Here is a 17,307-nt window from a genome sequence, read left to right on the forward strand (position 1 = left end):
AAGTATCAAATTGAATTAATGAATAGTAGTATTAGCATTACTCACCGACACACTCCACTACAAACTAAAATTACAAATTTTTACACGTCACACGTAAAAAAAATTATTTAAGAAATTTTTACTTAAATAACGTGTCTTATTTAAGAAATTTTTCCTTAATTTATAATTTTTAATAAATTTTAATCAATGTGTAAAATGTGATATAACTCATATAAGTGTGTATCTAACAGTGCTCTAAATGTTTTTCTTTTTATGTACTATTACTTTAACTGCTGTTATGTGTATAATATGATTTTAAAGGAAAATCATCATGGGTATAACTTTCTGAGGGAATTTTTCAAAACTTTTTTATTATTAGATTAGAAAATTAAGATACTATTTTTCTATATTGAAAAAATTAAATTAATATCAACTTTTTATAATGTCACTAATTCACTTTCATATATATATATATATATAACCCTCAAATTTATGGGTTAGTTTGAGTTAAATGTCGCCGAATATTTAAAAACCACTTTAAACTCGATCTTAATTGAGTCAAGTAGACCTACTTCAAGAGAAATAACAACGAATGATTATTTTCGCTATTTGAAGATTCAAACACAAGAATTACAATGGTTATATATATAGAAAGATCTTGATTAAAAAAACCTTAACGGACAAACATTGGTTATATTCTTTTTCTATAGTAATAAGCCTATAAGAATTACAATTAACATAAACGAAGTTCATCTGTCAATATTTACTACAATAGATGGACACCTAAAGGCTTAATATACGTGGAAAAAAAATAAAAAGCCAATAGGTAAAAAGGTCGGTGGCAACTGTTAATGTTGAATTAAATTACAGTCATTCTCAGTGAATTACAACAACGAATATAATAATGACAAAGAATGTGCAATATCTTGGCCTCTTCACCTCTGCTTTTGGAGAGAGACTCTACTAAAAGGTTCCACAGCAATTGCTTACTCATTCAATTTTAATTTTGTTCTCCACGTCTCTCCAATGACCTTTTTAGGTGACGGATCCTCAGGTCCCTTGTCTCGCTGTCCTGAAGTGAAGTACAACCATCCATTCCAAAATCCAACTAGAGTGGTTTTCACCCGGAATGGTAATTTTCCAATCACTGACCACTTCTGAGAATTAATAACAAGGGAAATAAACAATCAGTGACATCATACCATAATGCTCCTACTTGCAATTAGATCTATATTGTTGTTGCCTTCATCTACATACTACTAACTTGACTTTGGTACAGTATGTCAGCATGAATTAAAGCCATCAGACTATTCCTTCTTTCAGTTAAATATATGATGCAGAAAATCGTGGGATTTGACGGACCATAATTTATGACACGAGTTAAATAAAAGAATTAAACAAAACAGGACATTAAAAAGGAGCCAAGGCTGCAGAGCAGAAGAATCATTCGCACCAAATGTGCATAATGGTGCTGAGAAAGCCTGACTTTCCTCTCTGAATATGCCAAAATAAAAAGGCATCTGAGAACCTCTAACAATAGTAATATGCATTCAGTGGAACCATACACTTCAAAGTCCATTTTTCATTCGATTATAAGATAAGGTTTTAAAAAAACATAAAAACAAGAATACTCAATCTTATAATATATAATTTACGGTCTTACTTCTGCTATTCAATCTTGACACTAGGGAAAATAAGCAGGTAGAAAAGATTATGACCTTGGCATTAAGAAATGGTAAGACAGGAGTTTAGTCAAATCCCATCCATGTTTAAGTGAGTGGAGGGTGACACGAGAAAATCACTAAAATAGAGTATCTATTTGCACTGCCACATATAAATGAGTAATATGTGTATGAGAAATGTATATAATGATTGAATATGAAAAAATATGCAGAAATGCAGATTAGTTTCCTTAGTGCTTTGAAAAAGAGAAATCATTACCAGTGTATTCAGGTTAAACTGGACTACTTCTCCATTTAAAATCATCTTCTTGGTTACGGGGTGCTTCTCTGTTGTGCCTCCAACAATGACAATGGAGTTGTTTACAAGCGCCCAAGCAAATTCAATATGGGAGTTTGGTTTTGGCATTGGAGGTAGCATTTTCCACTTCATATCATCATCCAACATGTATACATCAGTATAGACCACCTGACAGGCAATAAACAATCAGTCAAAGTGTCAAACCATGACAAAGTATCGTAGAACACAATTTAGCATCAATAAAAATTACGAGTTTAATCATGTACTATCAAATATCAATTCAATTTAGACAAAGGAAGTAAAACACTGGCACAAAAAAACACACAATCTTTGCCTCATTGAATTGATATCAAGGAGAAGAAAACCTGGGTTGTTCATAATTTGAGCAAATAAGACAAGAATAATAACAATTTTATCCATGGCTTACCTCTAGCCTGCGTGAGCACTTAAAAATAGGTGACCCGGGTTTTGCCATAAAATCACCTTCTTGACCACCAATAACATAAAGACGGTCATCAACCACAACACATGCCCTAAAAGAAGATATTAATAAGTAATAAATTGCAGGTAACTTATAAACATAAGAAAATGCATTTCGATAAACCTAGATTAGTATTGTGTTTGAAACCTAAAGATTTGAAAAACTGATCACATTTAATTCTTGAATACAACAAAGTTAAATGAATCATAAGGGATAAAAGAACATTTTGAAAAATGATAATGCAAGAAAAGACGAGAAAACAAAATAAGCTTCCATGTTGACACACCACACTTCAATCCTAAAGGACACAAAATTAGGAGTATAAAATCCAATTGGGAAGTTAAAATGATTGGAGGGTAAAAGAAGGAAGCAATGAAGTTTTTATATTCTCAAAGGCTACCCGTGAAACCAAAATGGTTCAAAATTATGAAGATATGGCTTTCCTAGAAATGCAAAATAAATAGTTACTTGAAAAACATATAGATAACAATAGTAGTAAAACACACTGGTTTGAGAAAGAAATACAATAATTTAATGGGTATAATATAACAAAACTCAATAGCCAATACTTAATAGCACTATGTATAACGAAGTAGTACACTGGCACTCATTAGCTCAATCAAACAAATTGGGTATCAGTCAGTTCACAAACCTGTGAGGTCCTCCACGGGGAATAGGTATCTCACTCCTCCACTCCTGTTCTAAAGCTTTTCCGTCCTTAACAGCAAGACTCCAGTGTTCTAATCCAGGTGTATGCCGATTCTCCTTACTGCCACCCATCACATGCAGTCTACCCCTCCAAAGTTGAGTTGCTGGTGCATATCTGAATATAATATTGTCAGAACCTTCCACCCAAAACAATTGTCAAAACTACTTTAATTCAGTTTTCGCTAATCAATTGTTATTGTTATTTTACATAATAAATTACTAATATAAGTATAAATATATTATTATAAATAATGGATTTGGACCTAACTCAACCCTACAAAATCAGCTTGTAAGGTAAGAGTTGTCCCCCACTCATATACTTTTTAAATGCCTTATCTCTAGTTAATGTGAGATTTGAGTTTTTCCCAATACCCTGCCTCATGTCCAGCACTATTGGGTTTGGTATGTGGATAAATAGTGGGTGACCCTTTTTAATGATATATGATGGGCAAGACTTGAATTTTTCCCCAATATACTCCCTCATGTCCAATACTATTAGACTTGGTGTGTATATTAATGGTGAGTGACCCTTTTAGGGTAGATCTAGATAACTCTAATACTATTTTAGAATAGTTGATTTGGGTCTAATTCAACCCTACAAGACCGACTTATAAGATGAGAATTGTCCTCTACTTATATATTCTTTAATTGTCTTATCTTGACTTTTTCCCAATAGAGCCTATCTATTCACTTAACTACTCATGTTATAAATGTATAAATTCCACTCCTCTATCTTTTTCCCAATCTTCTGCAGTGCTATCGTTAATATGCTTATTACATCTTGCACACTCAACTTTCCAATTCCATTAGTTGAAGGCAGTTTTGGTGAACAGAGATGAGATGAACTGTTCAAACACCTCTGCACATCCTGGTTCTCTAGCATCTATTGTCTGTGACAAAAACTTGTGCAGATAGTGCAGCCAGAAACCAAGAAAGAAGATGGAAATAAGAAAGTTTGATCGAATCATTCCCCTTCCCTTTGAATCTGTTGTTTATATTTCATGTTAACAATCACAGCATTCTTCATTCTCTTCTATTCATTTTATTTTTCTTGAACAGGATTGGATGTAAAGCAACTATAAGCTCCCACTATGTGCAGGATCCAGTTAAGTTGCAGGTCCACAATGATTTCATTTTTCAAGAACACTAATGTTTGAATAAACTACTTCATAAGCACTCATGGGAGAAGAAAATTGAATTGAGTCACTTCAATAAACTAAAATTATCTCCTTGAGAAGTTAGGTTAGATAACTTCTACAAAAGTTAAGTGCAAAGTTGATTGGAGCTTACAAGAGAAGCTCAACTCACTGTTTATCAAAACAGAGCCAACCTAAAAGATGCCAGGAAACTGACTAATGACTGTCAAAATAGTAGCATACTGTCTTTATCAACGTGAAATCTAAGGTAGATCATCTAGCACTGGATAGAATGAATACCTTCACCACTCCCTCAAGCAAAATAATGAGGAAAGGGGGAAAATATAAAGAGGAAAGGTATAACAACAATAACACCTATTATGATATTACATGTAAGTTTTATTCAAGATATAAATACTTTGCTGCAGCATGTTAATTGCAAAGGAAGATTAATTGGAGGAGCAAAAACAAACCTAGGAACCGGCAAAGGAGGTAGATCCCGCCATTGCTTAGTTTCAGTGTCGAGCACGAACGTGCGAGCAGTAGGACCTCTGCACTGTGGTCCGTACTGTCCAGTGACCACGTAAATGTATCTTCCATCGGTCACCATTCCCAAATGCGAATGCGCCATCTCTTTCGGCATGTCGAATCTTCCTCCCCATGTATTATCGGTAAAATTATACACATCAACGTGAGAATGCACCTGCAAACACAGATTTCACATTAAAGGAGGAACAGTATCGCAAATACGATAATCGAGATCGAAAGCGAAAGGCGCAGTTACAAGATCGATTGTGCCGTAACCGGCGAACACGAAGAGAAGATTCCGAATCTGAATGGCGGCTCCGTCGAGGCGGGGGACGGGAGCAGGAGCCATCTTGTGCCAGTGGAGTTGCGGCGCGTCCAAATCGGCGTAAGCCGCCGAGAGGAATCTTCCGGAAGAAGCATTTTTATTGGTATCGTCGTTTTTGTTCTTCTTGTTTTCCTTCTCCCTGGGAAGAACTAATGTGGCGGGCTTGGAGGTGAGAGTAGAAGACGAAGAAGCCCATAGAAAGTCCGCAACCAGAGCGAAGCCCAGAAGCCCAACGCAGATGACCACAAATTTGGCGGAACCGACCTTCACCGACGCCCGAACCATGCCCGGTAACTTTAATCTTCAATCACTCATCAATCAGCTATACTTCTACTTTGCTTTGCCATTACCATTACGCGTCTTCCTTCGCCCCTTGTTTTTAAATAATCCACTTCATGCGTCCTTCAAGCTTTCTTATTATTCTTTTTTCTTTCTGAAAAGTAATTATTTTATTAATTAGGTTAGATTATACTTTTTTTTATCATTTATTTCAATTTTTATTTTTAATTATTCTAAAATAGTCATCGTTTTGAGTTTTATTCTTAACAGCTAAATCTAATAATAATATTAATTCTCAATTTTGAATAATTTATGAACTCTGATGCATATTTTTTAAGGGAAAAAAAAAACAGTTGAATTTCTTTTATATTTTCATATACTTTTCATGACTTTTTTTATATGCTTTTCATGACTAATAATATTCCATATAAAAATCATAATCAAGTTTTTTTTATTAGATAAAGTCACTTACCTGAATCAAACTATATCGTTAATCCATGATATTTTATGGACCCAAAAAAATCCATGATATTTTATTATAAACCATATCTATAGACTAAACACTTATCCCTAAATCTTTCTCAAACAATCTTATATACATAAATGAAAGAAAATCCCAATGATATAAGATCACTACCATTACATAATCATGGAACATCACTCTATAAATCATAATCCATATACTGGTATTACTTTTTCAGAGTTAATCTTTTCTTCTTTTTACGGTAATGACAGTAAAGTTTAAACTCATGACGTCATCGAAACTATGAACCCCTCACCACTAATTCAATGTTAGGACTTCAAAACAAAAGGCTTTCTTTTACTGTACATTTTATCCAGATTTCCTAAGCATCGTAACTCTTTAGGAGATCACGTCACAGGTTTTTGAATGTCCCAGAAGGCATTAGGAAATAAGTTTATACGTGCATAAAATTTGGCTGGTGAATTTCATGTGTATAGGATGGGATTTGAGACAATGAGGTTGAAATGAGATTGAGAAATCGATGAGTTATACCATTAATTTTGTTTACAGTTTATAACCTCAATCATGATTTGAGGAGGGAAAACTGTTATAAAAGACAAACTTCTGCCTATGGCATGATTTAGGGTCTTTCCAAATGGGTAACTAATAAACAAGTATATATTTGTCTCGACTAGGTCGAGCTAAATTCTGTGCATAAAGAAAAGATTTGCAAACACAAGAAAGCTTGTTTTCTATTTAGCATGTTAGCATAATCACAATATGCTCGTACAGGTAAGAATTTGACTGCACCAAACATTACCAAAGTTTACAAGTCCTAGAAGAACATCAAAGCAACGAGAGAACTATACAACAAATTTAAAGAAGAAAAATAACGAGCGCGCACACACAACTTTGCCACCTTAATCTATAATAATCTGTCAATATGATATTCCACCACCACTAATAATAGAGGGGAAAAGAATACTATCTAAGAACGCCAATGATGCTAAAAGCATTCTCATTGCAGATCCTGTTAAACTGGTATCACATCATTCTTTGATGCATCTTCACATCTTAAAACTATACCCTCAAGGCTAGCTGGAAAAATACATTTGGTCCATTGGCAACCCGTAGTGATTGGATCTGGCGGTGGAACGATCATAAGCACATTCTCATTCCTCTGAACAACCCCCATTACACTTACCGTGCTTCCTTCTTTTATGTACCTGAATATTAATACCAAGTTATATTACCACTCTTAAATCAAGATCCAGCATCAGATATAAATTAAGGAATCTTGAAGAGCATGCACCCGGATGACTACACTAAAACTGAAAACTCATAACTACGTTGCTAAATGTAATAAAATCAACAGGTTAAACAATTTGAACCGCTTATGTATACAAATTTTAGTTCACTTATTCCAATGCACGATGAACGTGAATCTCACTCTCACAAAGGATTTGTGTTCAACTGAAATTCAAACACAACTAGTCATGCTAGTCTAGTAGGGATAAACCCCACATCAAACTGACCCTCAATGCACCCCCATCCAGAGACAAATCAGGTTAGTATATTCAAAATGATCAAAATGAAGGAAAGCAGGATATAAATTTTACCCTTCTTGCAGCCGCATGATGCGGTTATCACTTGAAAGATTTCTCTCTCCCAACCACCGGATAAACTCTGGTGACAGCTCTTCTTTGTTTGCATTTACATTGATGAGAACTGAATCATCAACATAAGGGGTAACTCTTGCTCCATGCCCAGTCTTAACCAATGCCCTTAAACCAGACTGGAAATCTGAGATGTAGAAGTCAACCAAGCGCCTCTGTCACATTACATATATTCCTGTCAATCAAGTGAAAAAGAAGTCCCTAAATGTAGACTCCCCATGGGGCCTTCTTTAGTGGTGGGTACTTTCTTGAACCCAAAACATAAATAGGTCAAATTAACATAAAATGCCATCAAAAGGCTTGACAAGAAACATCCAAGGTCTCAATACAAGGGGTCGCAATTGCTTCCATTCTCCATTAATCATCCAATATGTTCATGCATAAATTCAACCAATTCTCCCAATCATGAGAATAAAATATGATGGATTTATCCCTACCCATGCTCATTACATGTTCTTCTGAAAACAGCCCTCATATAGAGAGGAACTTCAGAGAAATAATTTATGTAGACAAGGAAGTTTATATATGTATATGGATGGAAAATCCATCCGTGAAAAATTATTAATGGATAGGTTGGATTTTTTTAAAGAAGTTATGGATGGATTGGATTTTTAATGGATCATGAATGGACTTGATATTTATTTCTAACCCTCATTCCTTCCACCGAGCATGATAGTATAATTAATTAATTCTAATCAATAAATTGAACTTGAAACTTTATCAGAGGGAGCATGTGCTTCACTGCCATGCTTCTGAAGATGTCAGAGTATTAAATTCAATAATAAATAACAGTTAAAAACTTAGTAACTCACTTCCAGCAATCTAAGGCCCCAAGTAAATCGCCGGTGTGTAGGATTGGCAGCATTTGAATCCCATCCTCGATACTCATATAAACTTGTTGACGTATATACACATCTGGGGACTTTCTGGAAAGATGACTCAAGAGGCACATTACCGCAGGTAACAACCTTCATATATCACAGCAAAAATATTTGATTAAGTCATTTGAGCTTGTATTGTAGTAATAAAAGGGATGTGAGGAATGAAAACCAACCAAGTACAAGCTTCTCATTCACATAGTTAGATGTTTATGGGAGATTAGTCTGGGAAGACACTGATATTAAGACATGAATATAGTAGTGAACTAGTGATACCGATACAGCAAAATGTTTATATAGCATGAAAACAAGGAAGATGAAACAAAATGCTCTCATGTAAGTATCATCCAAAGCTCATTCAATGAAAATAACATTATTTCAAACAGATATAAAGACCAAATTAAAGGCTTCCCATCCATGATAAATTTTTCCACCAATTTTCGTATTTTCTTATGCTTACAATGATATCATGTCTTGAAAAAAATTAAAACAATGAAATTTCAATATTAAACAGACTCATTCATTTTGAATTTTAAACCATACAGAAATATTTATTTGAGAAAGCACCCAATACATATCCAAGCCTTACCAGTTTACATACCTAATATAGGTAAGGCTATTTACTAGAAGTAACATGCAATTTTTTTATAAATAATATTGACGAAACTTAGGGTTCACATCAAAGATGCTTGAAGATTTTCAACCTTTCCATTGTGTGAAATAAAAACGACATTATTGAAAAGCTCCAGTAAATTACAAGATAAGCCCAAAATACTTCTAAATCAGGTGAAGAATAATTTATTAAAAAAAAGAGCAAAATCAGACTGATGCACATACAGGTGAATAAGAACATTCAGAATTAGTACAGTATGATTTGATGTAGAGAATATAATTATAAGCCCAAGAAGTAAAAATGGACTTTCCAAGAATAGCCAATAAATGAGGCAAGAGAAGCAAAACATACCCCAGAGACCTTCACGAATTGCCCATTTTTTGCAGTTCTAAGCTCAGAGTCCGGATAACGAGCAACAAATCCCATAATAGCTCTTCTTCCCCAATAAGTATTCCAAGTGAAAGATGCAGCAACTAAGCCAAAAAGAACCACAACTACAATAAGGAGAATGGCATTGTGCACTGCTCCAAGAATAAAACCACCAGCAATGAAACCCATCACAAAAAGCAGAATTAATAACCATAATATCGCCCTTGGAAAATTCCCTCTGAAGGAATACTCATCACCTTGACTAAGAACAGTCACAGCTTGGTTGTGAACAGCTGCAGAACCTTGCAGCTTCATTGAACCTGTCGCTTCCAAAGGACCTGACACTTTCCGTGGGGCTCCGGAAGAATTTAGTGGGCCAGATGATATGGGCCCTGATGTAATGAGACCTGTTGTAGGAAGAACAGGAGCAAGAGGTCCAGAATTTTGACGCCCAACTGGTGTAACTCCACCAGACTGAGGACCAGAAGACTTTTTAACAGGTTCCCCATGCTTATTCAGTGGCCCGGAATTTGATTTCTTTAGGGAAGCTGAACCAGAAGACATTGGACCTGAAGTAGTATAGACAGCCCGGGCGGCAGCATTAGGCTGGATCGGTCCAGAATGTGAGCCAGCTCCTCCAAAAGATCCTGTCCGTGAAGGAGCACCTAATATTGGTCCAGATTTCCTAGATTTGGAGCCATCAACAGGAATATCAAACATTTTCCCCAATTCTCCTGACTTTTTGATGTCTCCACCAGTATATGGCATGGCTGTTGAGGTCATTGTTGGAGTCCTTTCTTTCGGCTGCTCTGGCCGCCCTGATACGTAGAGGCCATTGCTAAGTTGATGAGATGGGATTCTAGAACCCATCTACCTTTTGTTAAACACTTGAGAACTCAGACAATAGCAGTACCAGAAGTTGATGCTGAACAGGTCAAACTGTCAAAGTGATCCTGAAAGTTGCAAAAATGAAATTCCCAAAGGGATTGGAATTATTGTTCAACCAAAATTGGTAGCTTGCAATAAACTTCTGTGTCTCCTAATGGAAGGACGAAAGGTACTGGAAAGGTCAATAAAGGTTACGTATAGTAATGAGAGCACAAATAAAGTTTACAACAAAGTTAGCAGCATCTAAGATCCTTAGTTGGCATCAATCTTATACGGATCGCCAATCACGGCCTTGGGAACATACATGTCAAGTTTAACACACAAGGGAACAAAATATCGCAAAGGTCACATGGGCAACCAAAGTATGAAACTTACAATTTATCATTAGTCATTACAGAGCAAGCAAATCTTGTACATATTGCCACTTTAACCAGAAATAATTAAAAAGAACCAAAGTATACGATAGTCAACTTCCCAGCAATCATACATTAATGTATGCACATAACCCAAATGAAGATAAAGAGCATATCAACTGAACTCCCTAATGCCATTACCAGAGGATCAATGAATCAATAGAATGAAGAAACACTCAAAGTTCTCAAATAATTACTGACCTATATAAGACAGCATGTCTAGAATTTTTTATGCACAAATCCAATCATAGTTTTTATCTCCTCACCATCTGTCTTCCCATAAACTTCATGCACCCTCCAGCCAAAAGTACACTGATTTTAAATAAATGAATGAGGGAATGTTAACACTAAAAATTTATGAGGAAATTCCAGAAGTGGAACAGTTTTTAGTGCACAGAAAAGCAAGAGAGCTAGTCTGGACTCTTGTGCAAAGATTATGTTTTATGAATCCTTGTGCCTTTTCTATTCTCAAAAAACCCTACACTAGGAGGAAGGACTCACTGTACGTCAACATCCACAAGAGTCAAGCCCTACTTTTTTTTTTCAAACTTGTGCCAATCTGTAAACCTGGAAGCAGTAGACCCAGGATCCATTATTCCGAATTAAAAACATAAGTAAACGGAAATTGCTTGAGGTCATACATAACAACAAGTTGGCATTTAATTTTTGGTATATTTCAAGAATACCCCATGAATGAAAAACAATTACATTATTGAATAAACGAAGCTTCCAAGACTACTTCGACCACCGCCAATCAAGCAGAAAACCAGCATCCAATAAAATAAATTAAAAATACAGAAAAAAAAAAAAAAAAAAAACTTGTGGAGAACCTTATGATTTGGAGGGGAAATCTCACAAACGGCACACATTGCGCCCAAAAAGTCAAATGTTACAGCCGAGGGTAATGAGAAAAAGCAGACCCACATAGTCATTTGAACAATAAGGAAAGCGATCTAGATAATGAAGTTGTGATCTCAACACTGGGTTGAAAGCAATGTGTCTAAGAATCAGAGTTGAACGTTATTCTGAATTTCTGAGGCATTTTCTCAACAAAGAAAAGCAGAGTCCAGAGCACTAGAAAACACAGTGGTGAAATTCCCATTTGGGAGAAGAGAAGGGAAATGGGAAGATCTATAAAGGGAGAGAGTGAAGAGCGTAGCAAACCTACCTGAACTGAAATCTGGACGCATAATCATCATGGCTTCGGTATAATCAACGAGAATACAGAAGCTACCACCACTCTCAGTCTCAGTATCAGTGTGTTGTATTATAAACAGAGAAAGAAATAGGTTTCTCTCTCGGAGAATCTAAGGTTGTATTGTGTTTGTGTGTGACTGAGAGCTTGAGGGGAGAGCCGCAACAAATTAGCGTGTTGTCTGGTTTAGCACAGTGTCGAAAATTTTCAATTAAAATAACAAGGAAAAATAAAAGGAAATGCAAGTTCTGTTTTTTTTTTTTTTTTTTTTTATTTTACAGGAAATGCAAGTTCTGTTAGTTATTTATAAATTATAGGTTTAATTTTAAAAAAATTATGAATTTTTTCATTCAATTTTCAAAATTATAAATTTTATCACTTAATTTTTAAATTTCTATATATTTTTTATTTCATAATTAATTGACATTATTAATTTCAAATATAATATATAAATTATGTTATGATATAATGTGTCACATTTACGGTTATGGTGCATTGTTAACAATAGTTAATATACCACATCAACCTTTAGTTAATGAAAAGAAAAATATGTAACATGTTAATAAAATGTGTATATTTTTTAAGTTAACATTAATAATTAATATATTATGTCAATTAATAAAGTAACAAAATATATGAAAATTTTAAAATAATTAATGATTAATGTAATATATTAATAATCAATTAATGAGATGATAAAATATGAATAAAATTTTTAATATTATCAATAATCAATAGTCAATTAAGGGTGTTGATCAACTAATTGGACAAAATGTTTAAATCAAATGATAAAATGTGCGATTTCAAGAATTGATAGGGAAATTATTAAATAATAGTATTATGAAGTGTAATGGAGTGAAAATTATATGATTAAATTATTATAATAATGTAGGTGACATGTTTGTATAATTGTATCGGATGCAAAATGCAATACAACAAATTGGAAAGTTCTTGGACGCGCACGGGCACGGCCCTACCTTTCCTAACACCCAAACTACCCTTCTTTTTTTATTTTCTTTCTATCTAATCACGGATTCCTATCTCCTATTTTGTTCCTTTTACGTTACACTACACCCATTTCCCCACTGCATAATTCTTAACCTATTTCAACTTACCAAACATATTTTCTATTTCATCAATTCTTACCATCTGTAACCCAATATTCTTAATGACAATATCAAATCATATATTTTATAAACACTTTGGCAATCTAACGGTTATTCTTAATTGTACTCTCATTTCAACAATAAAAGAAACTCTAACTGTTACTTGAACATGAGACTCTCATTTAGTAAATTAGCCTTCAGTCTATAAGCTTGAATAATAACAGTTTTCATGTGAGTGTAATCTTGAATCTTTCATAGTTATTGTAAAATATATTGAAAATGGAAACAAATTAAATGAATTACTTTTATCGTTTCTTTTGGAAACCGAAAGAATAATATTTTGTTATGAAACAATCACTCTTTTACAAGTTTTTATCCTCTTTCTATATATATAAAGAGAAGTTACTATGTACAAAGATAACGACTCAGATCTTATCTCATGAAGATCAAATCCAACCTGTATTCCCATCATTGAAATTGTTTTTAAGTTGTCATGCCATGATCTCCTCAAGACAGCCTTTGCTTGATTGTATTTCAGCTGTCAAAACAATTTGTTTTATCTTTTTATTTGTCGAAATTGTTTCCAGAATCATTCTATCCAAACATATTTTATTTTTATTGTCTCTAAAAATCGTACTAGAATACCAATTTTCAGAAAACCAAAACATCATCAAACACGTTCATTATGGAAGGTTCCAGTTGTGGCTTGTGCGTGTCTAGTTGGGGCAACTACGCTGAGTGGTCAATGAACTTTTTTTTTTTCTTTTTTTTTTTTTATCTGTTGAGTGATGAAGGAACTCTTGCCACAAATGCCCAATTTAATTTTTGGTCCAACACATGCCCGTTAACATGTAGTCGAGTTGGTTTAGTTGGGCTTAAATGCCATTACAAAGCAACAAAAGATACAATATTCTGTGGGGACAAAGTCTGATCTTAGTAGAATACCATGTTGTCTCACAGTAATAAAGGACGAATAAACCATCAATTTCTCTCTTAATTATTAGTCTCTTTCCTAAATAATCTTTAAGCAATAAAATTATATAATATTAAAAATTCATCGATTAAATATTGAGAGACTAATTTTAAAAAATATTAATACTTGGGACTTAATAGTTTAGAAACTCTTTATTTAATTTCATTACTTTTATTATCAAGGATAGAGGATAATACTTTATAGACCAAATCGATATTTTATTCAATAGAAAACAATTTAATTATCCGTGGATACACTCCCCTTCACTTAAAAAAAAAAAGTATTGTGTGATTTAAAGTAACATTTTAATTTAAAGAAATGTTAGGGATATTTTTTCTAATATCTTTTTTAATATTTTGGTTTGAGTTATAGATTTATCTGTTTTATAAAACTAACTTTTAAAACTACGATTATGACCTTTATTATTGAACATTGTCAGATGTTTCATTTTTGCAAATTTTATGTTTGAAATTTCTAATATATTTTCATCACATTAGGAATTAAACATCTCAAACGTGAAGTTTATAAAACTAAATATCTTAAATTATTCGATAATCTCTTTGTAGCAAGTGATTTGATAAGTCTAATAACAATCAATAATCACTATAATAAATTTTGACACCATTTTAAGAAAGTGAGTAATGAGTCTAACTCATCCTTACAAAACCGTCTTATTAGATAAGGATTGCTCCTCATTTAAATTTGCTAATTTGGCCAATTTACTAATTGATGTAGATCTCTAACATTTTATTATTAATCAAAATTCATTAGAAATTACAAATTTTGATACGTTTAATATCTCATTTAATGAGTCTCTTATAGATCTCTAACATTTTATTATTAATCAAAATTCATTAGAAATTACAAATTTTGATACGTTAATATCTCATTTAATGAGTCTCTCACCTAATTTAATACGATGGTGTCAATCAAAATTTATACTCTCCATTCCTTCTTACTTGTTGGTGTTTTTTTAGTAATTTTTTTTATTTACTTGTCATTTTCAAATTTCAAGAAAACATTAATTATTATAATATTCATTATTCCCTTTGTTTCTTTTTTTTTTTTTTTCTGTCTGGTTTTTAGAAAAATCTTGTTTTTATTTATTTGTCTTTTTCATGTTCAAAACAATATTAATTGTTATGTATCAATTATATCTCTACATATCAACAAACTTTTAATTAATTTACTTGTGATAACTAATATGTATTTATCATTAAGGACGAATTTATAATAAGAGAGTGGGGCAAATGCCCCCACTAATATATCACACTTTCTTATTTTTATATGTATTGTTATTATTATTATATTCCAATTGTTCATATTATATATTTAATATATTGTATATTCATATTTTATTCACATTTTTTCTGTCAATATTATCTTTAAATTTTGTTATTAATATACTGTATTTTTTAATGAAAATTCCTCACTTTATAATAATTAAAGATGACATAATTTAATTTATTAAAAAAATTTCTTTAAGTTTTTGTTTTGTTTTGTTTTTTTAAATTTTTTGAATCCTTTTAATTTTGTATGTTATAATTGTTAGTGTATTTATTTAATTTTTTTGTTTTAGTTTGGAAAAATTATTGAATTAATTATTCCATAATAAATAGTAAATAGAATAATTATCACACAATATATAATTAAAAATTAAGAAAAGATAATTGTTCATTGCAAGGTATGTGTTTAACTTTTGTTATTGAATATTTATATATTATTAATTTATATTATTAAGAGAGGAGATACTCATTTTTTGTGTACACAAATTTTGGATTAATTTATCCTTATAATTATCTTTAAATTAGTTTGTCTATTATTTATTCATTTTCTCTCTTATCTTTACTTGATTGTAATATTTATTACTATCTAAACTTTCCGCACTTTAAATAACAACTTATTATTTTTTATTTTTTCTTTTAAAAAGAAAGGCACAATGTGTCTCTTTTTCCTCTAATTTTCATAAAAAAGAGATATATATTTTATGAATATCGTCAAAAATAGGATGAGAAAATGAATGGAAGATAAAATAGTTAAATAATTATTTGATTATATATTATAACTACAATAAGATAACATCACTTTTTAGTTTTTATTTTATATTAGATTATTGATATCATAAATTTATATATTGGTTTAGTTGCTCCCACAACTTAAACTTTTTAGATTCATCACTGTTTATCATGAAACAAAAATGAAAGAGGATATAATAGGAAACATTAAAACCAATATATGGAAAATAGGAAAATTTATTACATTTTTTTATTTGCACAACTTTAAACGACTATTATAAAGGATTGAATGTAGTATATCATAACATCTCATCTAATTTTTAATTAATTTACACACGATAAGTAATATACATTTATTACAAAACAAAAATAAAGGTGTCATTTTTAAATTTCATGACAACATTAATTTTTGTGTTAATAATTATATTTATATATCTCATCTAACTGTTAATTAATTTATACATGAGAACTAATAAACATTTATTATGAGGCAAAAATAAAAGAAGGTATTAAAGGAAACGTTAAAATCATTTTATAGAAAATAAAAAAATATTACATTTCTTAATCTTTGTAAAATACTCTCTTAAACGACTATTATTAACAAATGGAGGTAGTAAAATCTAATAAATTTTGATAAATAATAAAGAGAATATTTGAAACTAGGAATGACAATGGTCCTTATGATGGCAAATAGTAGGATACTCATACTCGTCTTGTCAAATAAAAATATGTTCCATACCCGTCTCATATCTGCGTGAATATACTCATGGATATCCATGAATATCCGTAAGTTATTTTGAAAATAAAAAAAGGTATTATAAATAAACTTTAAGTTTATATTTGATATTAAGTATATTAAAACACTAAAGATAAACAATTAAAATTAATTTTTGAACCGATAATTAATGATAATTCTTTCGAAATATAAAAAATATAAGATAAAAATATGAGTATTTATGTAATATTACCTAGCAAATATTCATAGGTATGAATACTACTATGTCTACTCCCGTCTCGTTTATAAATCGATAAAAAAAAGTACTCGTACATGTTATCAATGAGTATCTATTTAGGCTATCCATATATTATCCATGACGATATTTATCTGCGAATACCCGTAAATACTAGTATTTTTGTCATCCCTATTTCAAACAAATAATAAAGAGAATATCTGAAAATACTACCTACATTCTTCTATTAGTGTGATAGTTTGCTTTTACTATGTCCATTTTTCCTTTGCTGTTTTAAATCTTGAAGCCTCTCAGCGTTTACAAATCTCTTCTTATTTACCTTTCAAAGAGA

General features: G+C 31.9%; 2 protein-coding genes across 5 annotated transcripts; both read right to left on the bottom strand.

The window, feature by feature from the left end:
- Nucleotides 1-637: 637 nt before the first annotated feature.
- On the bottom strand, nt 638-5,545 carry LOC109817005 (Galactose oxidase/kelch repeat superfamily protein). The gene is made up of 6 exons (XM_020382199.3): nt 5,069-5,545; nt 4,758-4,987; nt 3,093-3,263; nt 2,387-2,492; nt 1,921-2,127; nt 638-1,136 (listed from the first exon to the last, which is right to left on the bottom strand). Exons 1-6 carry the CDS (start codon nt 5,420-5,422, stop codon nt 966-968), a joined length of 1,239 nt encoding a protein of 412 aa, XP_020237788.2. The 5' UTR covers nt 5,423-5,545; the 3' UTR covers nt 638-965.
- Nucleotides 5,546-6,605: 1,060 nt separating this feature from the next.
- Nucleotides 6,606-12,103, bottom strand: LOC109816993 (protein SHOU4). 4 transcript variants are annotated; one of them, XM_020382183.3, is made up of 7 exons: nt 11,885-12,103; nt 11,218-11,283; nt 10,918-11,028; nt 9,398-10,368; nt 8,368-8,523; nt 7,499-7,710; nt 6,606-7,105 (listed from the first exon to the last, which is right to left on the bottom strand). In XM_020382183.3, the coding sequence occupies exons 4-7, from the start codon at nt 10,283-10,285 to the stop codon at nt 6,913-6,915; spliced, it is 1,449 nt and encodes a 482-aa protein (XP_020237772.1). In that variant the 5' UTR covers nt 10,286-10,368; nt 10,918-11,028; nt 11,218-11,283; nt 11,885-12,103; the 3' UTR covers nt 6,606-6,912. The 4 variants fall into 4 exon arrangements, with proteins under 4 accessions (XP_020237772.1, XP_020237771.1, XP_020237773.1 ...); XM_020382182.3 differs by lacking the exon at nt 11,218-11,283; XM_020382184.2 differs by lacking the exons at nt 10,918-11,028; nt 11,218-11,283 and having other exon boundaries at nt 9,398-9,519; nt 9,673-10,368; nt 11,885-12,102.
- Nucleotides 12,104-17,307: the final 5,204 nt, after the last annotated feature.

The sequence above is a fragment of the Cajanus cajan genome, chromosome 5 (assembly GCF_000230855.2).
Source record: "Cajanus cajan strain Asha chromosome 5, NIPB_CcT2T_4, whole genome shotgun sequence".
NCBI lineage: Eukaryota > Viridiplantae > Streptophyta > Magnoliopsida > Fabales > Fabaceae > Cajanus > Cajanus cajan.

Coding starts and splice junctions, on each gene's coding strand:
- LOC109817005 (XM_020382199.3), bottom strand. CDS start 5,422: ATGGTTCGGGCGTCGGTGAAGGTCGGTTCCGCCAAATTTGTGGTCATC. Junction 2,128..2,386: donor AGTGCTCACGCAGGCTAGAG/GTAAGCCATGGA, acceptor ATTGCCTGTCAG/GTGGTCTATACTGATGTATA. Junction 1,137..1,920: donor AGTTTAACCTGAATACACTG/GTAATGATTTCT, acceptor ATTAATTCTCAG/AAGTGGTCAGTGATTGGAAA.
- LOC109816993 (XM_020382181.2), bottom strand. CDS start 10,285: ATGGGTTCTAGAATCCCATCTCATCAACTTAGCAATGGCCTCTACGTA. Junction 7,711..8,367: donor GGGGCCTTAGATTGCTGGAA/GTGAGTTACTAA, acceptor GTAATGTGACAG/AGGCGCTTGGTTGACTTCTA. Junction 7,106..7,498: donor ATCATGCGGCTGCAAGAAGG/GTAAAATTTATA, acceptor ATTAATATTCAG/GTACATAAAAGAAGGAAGCA.